Genomic DNA, 10,406 nt, shown 5'->3' with positions numbered 1-10,406 from the left:
TTCCAGAATGTGACCATTAATGCAGCACTTTGCAAGCTGTTCTCCTGAATACCTCATTTATAACCTGATCCTACTACATTAGACAACATACAGCACCACGTTGCAGAAGCTCTGCTTTTGATTCCATAAACCAACTTCCATTTTTCTCTGCTGCTCTCTGAGCTATTTGTCTGATACTACTGCTTGGGAAATACTCCTCCAGTAGTTAACTTCCTTGTGATTTCCACATTTTCATTAGTTTTTGGGCCAACACTAACCTTTGGCTTAAAGTGTTCTCTCCTCTCCTTTTTGTTTTACCCTAATAATGTACCTACATTCAGCAATCATATTCTCTTCTACCCTTTGCTTTGCTAAGCTTAATACAACAAGTTCTTCCTACGTGGAACAGACGTACATTTCTATCTGAGAGTTTTAAGCCTAATTTGAAAATATTGTCTTCTCCCCTACATTTTCACCCTATATTAGTCGGTGGAGAGCTCTGGGGAGAGTTCCCTGAACAGTTGCTGGGAAGCCACACCAGCTGAATGCCCTGATAAGGTATGTATGATAGACAGCTCAGCACAAGGTAAAATGTGGAATGTTTTTGAAAGTGCTAAACGCTGTAGAAAACTTTTCTATTTGCTACTGTTGCAAGAGTCTCCTGAATTTTGTCTCTGTTTGTTGTTCTAATTAGTGTTTAAAAATTGTAAGCAAAAATTTCATTCTGGCACATCCTTTTCTTTGAACGCTAAAAATTAGTCACGCTGGGGTCCATTGACCCATGGAGGAATGGAGTTGGGAGAACACCAGTACAGCGGGCTCACAGTTCCCCTTGGACACAGAAACAGAGAGAATGACAAAGGGAAGGCCAGCATTAGAGGGTTAGCTGCTGTGACCTCTCCTTGGCTTTCAACTGGCTGCTCACAGAGCTTCCAAAATTCTTGTGTTATGCATCTGTGCTATCTCTGTGTGCAGATGCCTTGTGCATGCTCTTGCCAGGTTAATTTGCAACTTGCCTGTTCATGCTGGTAAGTTTTGCATAGGCTCATTCTGGGCATGAAGAAAAGCACAGGCCACTGCATGCAAGTATGCAACTGGTCCTTTTAAAATCTGTCTTCTCTAAAGCAGACCTAATTTAACCCCATATCACATACTTATGTGTCTAACAGTAACAAAAAGCTTTATCCAAGAGACAGGTAAGATCCACTCACGATCCTGGTAGTGGACCATGTCCCAGACAGTGCAGATACCTGAAACAGAGTTAACAGCGAAGTTTGCCACATCAGTCAGTCTATCACAAGAGAGACTTGCCAGGGAGAGGGCTACAAGTTCCTCTGTCACAACTAGAAAAATTATATTGCTCAACTCACTGCTAAGGACCTGCTTCTGCCAAGCATGCTGTCGATGAGGATATAATGCTGGTTCACTACCTAGACAAGATCAAATAGAAATGAGGAAGAGAGAAGCCTAAGGGACTGTCACAGGAGTAAGCAAAGCTGGCTGCCTCACTTAGCATCAGTTATACTCGTTGGACCAATATTTTCCCCCAAGTCATATCCAGGTAAATGCACTAAATTACTGCTAGGGAACAGCTTTAATGGATTTAAAATATTTAATTTTCCCCAGTACAGTATTAAAAAAATAAAAGTTTCCTTTCAGAATACTGAAAATATATTTTAGTTAAGGTAAAAATACTAAATATAAAATTCTCATGTAATATTTAAAATAACTGCTATAAAGATGTGAATTGCTTAGTTATTCTGACATTCAATAATAGCACATTAACCCCAGTGGAGAGGCATGTGCCAGTATACCCACATGGTGGTTTAGGAGAGAAGGTCATACATTTCTGCATAGAAAACAAGTCTGTTTAAAAAGTGACATCTGAGGGATTTTGAGACAGTAATGTTATGCACTTGTGATGCATGGGAGGGTGTTGCAGGTAAGGCAGCGCAGTATACAGCATACAGCAGCACAAATACTTATCTGTGCTTATTACAGGTATAGGATTCTCTGCTTCTGAACCAGAAATATTTTTTCTTTTTTCCTTTTTGGCTGCTAATCAGAACAGGTTGAAGGTGAAAATCTGTATTGATTTTCATTGGCTCTGCTCATGTCTTTGAGCTGCGTATCAAAAAATTTTGAATGAGATAAGGAAAATATACTTGCAGCTGTTTCCAGGGGAAAGTGATGGGTTAGATGATGGGCTAGAATGTGCCTGCATTTCAACACAAACCAGCCATTTGGAAACTGAAGGAGTTTTTAAGAACAAGACAGTTTTTTGAAATGTGCACACAAATGCAGCTAGACAATAACTTGCTTGTGCATGAAAAAACCTAAAAGTTGGTACATTTTTTATGATCGCCATCATCACTGTTATATTCATAGAGCAATGAGACAATAAAATAATTCATCCAAGTTTTCAAGTGGGGAAGCACCTGCATATATGCTATGAATGAACAGTAGCTGGATGTATTAACATGTGTATCAGTTAACTGCAGGTTGCAGAGATCTGATATTTCAATGCCATTCTGTATCACTGTAAGAGATCAAAAATAATAATAAAAAAGTACCACATCATGCTTCAGCAGCTAGAGAGAGAGAGAGAGATTGCATCATGTTTTGGCAGTGACTTGATCATCAAACTCCACACTGGCAGCATTCAATATCAGAAGAATAAAATGGCGGCAAAACCAGTCAGCAGCTTCTCTTCGTCTGGAGTTTTCCCAGGTAGATAAACAAGACAAAAACAAAACAAACATAAAGCTACAATGGGAGCAGGCCAAAGCCCTGGCCCTTGCATTGCTCTGATAAAGGTAAACTAGATTGATTTCCATGGATAAGCACATCACAATCCCAAAATAAAAGATAAGTGCATAAAACCTCCAAATAATGATCTTCGCTAGAACAGCTATGTGGTTTGTACGGGACAGTGGCCTTGTCAGCTACATGTCTTGTTCATTTATGGTTCATCTTCAGTCAGCACTTATGATGCATTCACCTCACTGGAGTTTTGGCTGGATGACATGTGACAGTCCAGATTCTCCTTGAATTTCTCCAGATCATGGAAATACGGGTGAGAGAGGGCAACACAGGCAGATATTCTCTTGGCTGGATTGAATGCTAAGCATTTCTGAAAGTATGAAAAGAAGTTGGTTTTAACTAAAATGTACAGTTAACAGTGCTATCATTGCATACGTACATTATGCATAGCACCTTCAGTTTATGATCAGTATGAGACACAATAGGGTCTCTCTAAGTGGTGCATGATGACCATCATATGAAAACAGTGGGGTCACAATATAAGAACATGGCATCCCCTAAACTAGAAGAAAATTACATGCTAGGAAATTCAAGTGTTCATAGTTTAGGAAATCCCAGAATGTAGGTTTTCTTGAATTCACATGCACAGGACATGCCAATGTTCTGTGTTCAGTTTCTCTCTTTTCTTTCTAGCTGCGCTTTGATGGTCTTCCCAGATCTGTATCCCAGCCTTTGTCCAGCTAGCACTGAAATCTCTCTTGCAGCCCTGTGTTTTATACCTTGTTCTTCACTCTTCCTTCATTCACCTCCAAATACTATTCTTCCTACTTGTCTAACCACTTCCTACTCCTACTTTCTTTTCTTGTACCGTAACTTCTATCATTTAACTTCTGAAATATAATTCAGTGATTTTCAATCCTACTCTCCCCTTTTATCTGTGGCTCCCAGTTATCATCTCTTTGCCTAACATGAACAGATTCCCTTCCCACCTCACCTTCAAGGCATAGATATTTGTCTTCTTCTTCCTTCCCTCCCATCATGCCTCACATTCGCTGAGCTCTCTGCCATATATTATACCCTGTTGCTCCCAGAATCTAATTCTTGTCCCACGTCTAGCTTCCACTTGCAGGCTGTCTGCAAGCACAGCAGATGTGTTTCTCCCTTGTTATTTCAAGTGTCTAGATGTAGTTCAGCTTTCTGCAGCTGGGAGCTGCAGTCATAAGGACAATGTTGAGATAACATTGGCCACAGACAGCTGTTCCTGAAGGGATGCACCAAGTCTTTGAAGAATTGCACTGAGCCCAGTCTACCTAGCCCATATGAATCAAGATCTTTTAAAGACTTCTAGAGAACAAATTTAACTAGATTTCAACAAGCACAGTAAGAGGCAAACTGAGGCAAGGTTACTCCCTATATTCCACTTGAAGATTGAACTCAAGGACTGGGGTTTCTAAAGTATCTATACAAATGACAGGAATAGCTGTACCAGCCCAGTTTGATTGCTTCTGTTCAGTCTTGCCATTTTTAAGAGGCAAAAACTGATGAATTCCAAGTCTCAAGTTTTCAGCACTCAATGGAAGGCATGCCTATTTCCTGCTTTATTCTGGATCCAGTATACCACCAAAAATGGTAGATCTATTTTTATACTCACTTCAGGCCTATACAATTAGAATGTCTGAATAAGTGGCACTGCACTGGTGAGGAACTAAAGATAAGGTCTAAAGACAGATCAAACAGGTACTTCCCTGACTCAGTTTCCTAATCTCTAACTATTCTCAGCTCTGACGCCTCGTGAGCCAAAGGCAGTGTCTTTTGCTGTTTTTTCATACATTTACATGAATTTGTCTATCTACTTTTGAACTTTCCTTTAATAACTCCATTAAATGGACACTTAAGTGTTTCTTGGCATGTTGCATGCACAGTGGCAACTATCAGTCACGCGACTTGGGGAAAAACAAACAGGAACTCACAAGAAGCAAGTCTTTGCCTAGTTCATCAATATCTGGTACAAATTTTTCAATAGGTTGTGCAGGTCTGGAAGTAAAAGCATTTCTTGGAAGGGCAACATCATTAGGCCAGTCCTCTTCTTCTGGGAGTCCAATTACACTGTGAAATAAAAAACATTATGTTAGGTCTGAATATTTAAGCAGCTTCCCCTTTATATTGATTGAGTGGCAGTTTACTTTAGAATATTTTGGTTTAAATGAGCTTAAATATTTAATTATAAAGTAGTGCACCGATCTCTGTGAATAGAAGCTGATGGGTGTAGGTCCTCAGTGTGCTTGGCAGAAATCATTTTGTCGCCAGCACAATTTTCTGGCGTAGGTCTCAATTTTCTGAGTCTTTTTGTTGAAAAACAGGCTCAGTGCTTTGGAAGAAAATTGCTCAGCTCTTGACTGGATGGTGCAACATATGTCCCATGTGCAACACAGAATTATTAAAAGCAGTAAATTTCAAAGGGGAATTGCACGCAAGGATCTTTATTCACAAGAATAGGGACTGAGAGAAGAGTGTGGGTCAAGATGAGGGTAAGGCAATAAAAGGGATGTTTCATAATGCTTCAAAGCTATGTGCAGTAATTGTTGCCCAAATTTAAACAATCTATTTGCTTCACAATACATTTTTCAAAGTCTCAATTTAGAAGCGGCAAGGCACTTGAGCGTCCTTGTGTTTTTGCTTTCAATTGTATTTTAATTTTCTCTTTAATAAAATATTTTAATTTCTTTTAATAATTTACTTATTCTTTAAATTATAGAAGATATTTTTAATTATTAAATAATAAGGTTGAGGTCTAAAATCCCCAAAAATGCAATAGTAGGTAAACCTCCAATAATGGATTATGTCTCATACATTTCATATTTTAGTCTCATGCTAGTATTTGTGGGATTGAAACAACAGTTTCTGATGAGAATTCTGGAAAAGATCATATATTACTTGTCAGATTTCAGGAAAAATACATTTTTATAGCCTGTAAAAATCGAGATTTTTAATGGGAGTGCTGACAGGGTAAGACAAGAAAGGACACAAAAATAATGTCACTGAATACTTGGGTCTGCACAAAGCCCATTGCCACTAGGGAGCAGCATTGACCTTCCTTCTTACTGAGGTTGTCATTAGACTGGGTGAGGCCATGGGCCAAACACACTGAAGTAAATCATAGGTTACCTCAGCAAGTGGAATTACCCCACCTCTACCTACATGGATCTGGCTCACCTAAAATACCTCTGAAAATTAGTATGTCCTCAAAGTAACAGCATGGCTGGAAGGGCAAAGCAATTACACTTTCAATCTCAGGACAATTAAATTTTACTATATCTGAACATATCACAGCTTTTGGGAAATGCTAAGTTAAATCTGTGTGAAAAACTGAATGTGACTTCTATCATCAGGTACGGTGTGGGCATGGGGCAACCCCCTTGGCCACGGTAATTAAAGGATTGGCTGTTCGAGGATCTGGACCCATATTAAATATAATACAAACAGCATCTTAGGAAGATGGGGGAGTTAAGTATTTTAAATAACAATGAGATTTAACCTGTAATTCAAATGTGTTTGGTTAGTCCCATTTCTTTTAACAGTCGCATGACAGAGCATGAACAGGGCAGCATAAGCACGGGCACAGGCAAAGCTAATGATAAGAAACCAGGAGGCAACCTGTCAAACAGGGAGAGTTGAAAGGAGAGACATCTTTAGTTATACACTCACGTAGTACTCAAAACTCTTAATAATGAATGTCTGAACAGATGCTTTAACTCTGGTCTGGTAGCACTACCATTTCAGTGACTAAGTTTGGAGTATTTGGATGAGTTTCACCTATTGCCAAAGGTTCAGGCTTGGTCTTGAGAAATGCTGAGTACTTTCCACTCCCATTGATCACAATGGGAGACAAGTCTGTTCAAACCATTGCAGCATGTAACCTGAAATCTATGAGGATATGCCACATGCTGACAGTGTCCTGGAAAAGCAGGGAAACGTTTTGGGCCATGTGTGGGGGATTTACTCTCACACTCAGTGGAATTCTACCTGACAAAAACCAGAATGCACATGTAAAGCTAAGGCAGACCACAGCCCCATTATCTGAAAGAATGCATCAGTCCAGATTGCAGGAAAATCCCGAAACTACTTTCTGTCCAAATTAATCTGCAGAATGAGTCACTACTGTAGAAAGGAACAACCCTCCTACAAGAAGAGCTATGCCTAACTGTAGGGGGTTCTCCAGCTGTGGAAACACAAAATAAACACTCTCTGGCATTACCCCTCAGAATCCAAGACAGAAACTTCTGAACTATTTAAGAACTGCACAAAAGAAGCAAACCCAAACTTTTGCTTTAAGTAGATGTGCAAGAAGGAACTTCTTCTAAATTTAGCATGGCATTTTCTTTTCTTGGTGAATTCTTTTCTGCACAGGTAATCTCAGCCCCTAGGGATGGAAAGATGCCTGTTGGAGGCTGCCATTAGCAGCTATGTATTTAATCCTAGCCCAGTTAATTTTCAATTTCCCCTTAAATGTCATGAATGAATCAAAATCCTTCAAAAAAATCACAGCTATGTCTTTTTTAATTATAAAATATGTTGTATGTATCAAAGCTGTCTTCATTTAATAAAGGAGAACAATGTAGGACTAAAGGAGTAGCTTTGGCAGAAGAAGAAAAAGTGAACTTTAAGGACTGATTTTTCTGGATTGGGCAGGAAGAGCTATTCAGCGCATGACAAATTAACCACACAAGTGAGTCACATACACTGGTATGGTATGCAGGAAAAGGAAGTCAACTGTGTGAAATCAAGACCTGCAATTTAGGAACTCCATATTAAATAATGAAAGTGCTCAGAAACAGATCTGTTATGATTTGAGAACTGGAAAAACGGTTAAACAGAGAAATTAATTATTTGTTCCGTTTAAGCTTTTCTTAGAAATTTTACTATCTTTTCTTTGGAATATCTTCAAGATAATAATCTTTCAGAATAATGCGCTTCTCTCTCTCTCTCTCTCTCTCTCTCACTCTCTCACTCTCTCATTTTGTGCTATCTATTTCGTATTTCATTCAGATTCTTGGATCCCTGCAGCCTTTTCCATACAGAAAAGGAAGACAGAGGTGCAGAGGCAAACAGGTATTCATTCTCTGGATTGGTATCAGCCCTACGTGGCTTTGGTTTCCTAACTACATGCTACATACATCAGATCTTAAATTTACATGGCTCTTAAAAATACAGAAATGTTTCTTACTCTGAAGACCTTTTACAAAAAAAGTAATATAATCCTACTTAAATCATACTGGTAATACCAAGAACTTAATTTTGGAAGAGAATTATTTTCCTTTAGAGAGTTTAAAGTCTACCCACTTCTTTATTGTATTGGATATATCTGAAAAAGAGAAACACAAACTCCGAGAAATGTAAAATGGTTTTAAAATAAAGCCAATTCCTCTCTGACAAAGCATATGTTAAAATGGTGATATTCCTTCCGTTCTCACAGTTACCTTCCTGACCACAATATGGACTGTTAACAGGCTACACAGCAGATTTTAAAAACTAATATAGTATTTTATTTGCAGAAGTCTTTTCTGCAAAAATGCTGTTGGTTATTATCTTAGAGATTTCAGGTTAATAACAGTTTTAAGGTTGTTTTCTGAAATGCACAAAGAAATAACTGAAAAACAAAACCTCCGTGTTTGTTTATATGAAGAAAATCTCCTGGACTTAAACGTTTGGGAATATGTATGAATGGTACATGCACAATATGTTTAAGAGACTTAAAAAGCCCCAAACAGAAGTCGCATAACTTCCTGATGATGGCTGTTAGTTTTGCATAACTATATTCCATGTTGCTTCCTCCTCCCACTCTGACACAGAATATACGGAAATATCATGTTGCATATGGCAGCAATAGGAAATATGTTTTAGGAATACTTTGTTTTAGTTACATTATTGCATAAGAACATGGCAAAGAAATTTCACAGGGTTTCAATGTTAAACAGATATTGACATAATGCAACTAGTTATTACTTACTCAAAGATTTTTCCTAGCTGATCAACATCTGAATTTCCACGGAAGAGTGGTCTGAAAGAATAAAAAAATTATTTTAGGATGTGACTTGCTTTAATTAATGTGAATTTATACTTGTCATTGACAGTTGCCAAAGTAAAGTGAAAGAGAGTTATTTTTTTGAGACTTCACTTCTTCTGCTTCCATGTTTTATCCAGTCTGTGAATGTACCTTTCAAGTTTCTACGAAAACTGACAGCCAAAGGGGACAGATGACACATATTTTTTAATAAACTACCTTTTAAATTTAATTGTGTCCTTTAGCGTGAATGAAATAACCTTCTCTCAACTAATACTATCCTATAAATGATATCATCAACAAAATAGCTTTCACTATAAAGAACATATAGCTGCTAAGACAAAACCAGAATGAATGTCATGCAATTTATCAAAACATAATAAAATTAGAGATTAATTATTATGAATATAAATTCAAAATTAAATTTCTTGCATACCGTATATTGCAAATGTGCTCCTACATTTAAAAGGTCAAATAAATGACAATGGATTCATGAAGGTCTGTAAAGAATGGGGTGTGAAACGGTACAGAATTTACCTTGAAGTAGAGGAATACTTCTGCTGCATAAATAAAGATATGTTCAGGAAAAAACAAATTATTAGGCTGAATGTCCAAAGGCTTTCAGAAAAACAGTGGCTAAAAATACTTTTAGAGAGTGGTACACACTTTTTCCTTTCAAAGTGCAATTTAAAATATTTTCACTCATCATGTATAAAATACTATCACCCCATAGTGCCTAAGGAAAATATGAAATCCTGATTTGTATAGCAGTATGGCTGTATTACCACCTTTGTTGAATTCAGTAAGTTGTGAACAACAGTGCAATTTTATGTTGAAACTCCCAAGATATTCCAACATTTTGCTGACAGATGATTAAAGATCTGGCCAAGAATGAGGGCATCTGTGAAGATCAGGCCACAGATGTTGCATACCATTTTGGTTCAACAAATGGTAGATTGCTCCAAGAAACACAAGGCAAACTGCAAACTGAGATAGTAATTGGGCCGACTGATAGCCAGGCTGCCTCTTTCTTTGGGAGCACAGCTCTCCAAGTACAGTGCATGCTGTAAACTCATGGTTACAGTTTCTAAAGCTGTTAGACTGAGACAGTGACTTGACAAACAATGTATATTCCCATGCTTTCGCTGGCAGCCTTTGGTTATGGCAAAACATCCATTCTCCTGCCCCTCTTGTCGTACTCCTTTTCTGTTTAATACAGGACCTTTACACCACTGATAGCCAAAGACAAAATTTCACATTGCTTTTCAGAGGAGAAGACCTCTCCCACTTACACTGGCAGAACAACGAGTAGTCAACTATAGTCCTTCCCCTCTCGTTGACCATATGCAGGAGCAGGTGTATGATCTCGACCTCCTTTTGCTAACCAGGAGTTATTACTGAAAAATGGCACTTTACACCTTTACACTCATGTAGACAATAGAACTCCACTGCCTGTCTTGTGGGTCCATACCAAATACAGTAAGCAGACACAGAGCACTGCGACATTTCTTAGTTAGACATAATAATCTCTTCAGAAATCTGTGCCACCAAGAAAAAGTAGTAACTGGCATACATGCTGACCAGCTTTGATGAACTAATTATG

The 10,406-nt window shown here is 38.2% G+C and overlaps 1 protein-coding gene across 5 annotated transcripts in view; it reads right to left on the bottom strand.

Moving 5' to 3' along the window:
* Positions 1-10,406, bottom strand: part of CDK6 (cyclin dependent kinase 6) — a 138,432-nt gene that overhangs the window by 7,395 nt on the left and 120,631 nt on the right. For 4 of the 5 annotated variants that reach the window (XM_032674942.1, XM_032674951.1, XM_032674960.1 and 1 more), the window contains exons 6-8: positions 8,750-8,800; positions 4,713-4,848; positions 1-3,112 (exon numbers count right to left, since the gene is read on the bottom strand). The exon at positions 1-3,112 is cut by the window's left edge and continues 7,395 nt beyond it. In XM_032674942.1, coding sequence (XP_032530833.1) covers positions 2,966-3,112; positions 4,713-4,848; positions 8,750-8,800 — 334 coding nt within the window. In that variant the 3' untranslated portion in view covers positions 1-2,965. Of the gene's footprint in view, positions 3,113-4,712; positions 4,849-8,749; positions 8,801-9,340; positions 9,364-10,406 lie in introns of those variants that run through there. The other variant, XM_032674977.1, reaches the window with a different exon arrangement.

The sequence above is a fragment of the Chiroxiphia lanceolata genome, chromosome 1, assembly GCF_009829145.1.
Source record: "Chiroxiphia lanceolata isolate bChiLan1 chromosome 1, bChiLan1.pri, whole genome shotgun sequence".
Lineage (NCBI taxonomy): Eukaryota > Metazoa > Chordata > Aves > Passeriformes > Pipridae > Chiroxiphia > Chiroxiphia lanceolata.
The sequence above is the reverse complement of the archived record's forward strand: the minus strand, read 5'-3'. Positions and strand labels throughout refer to the sequence as shown.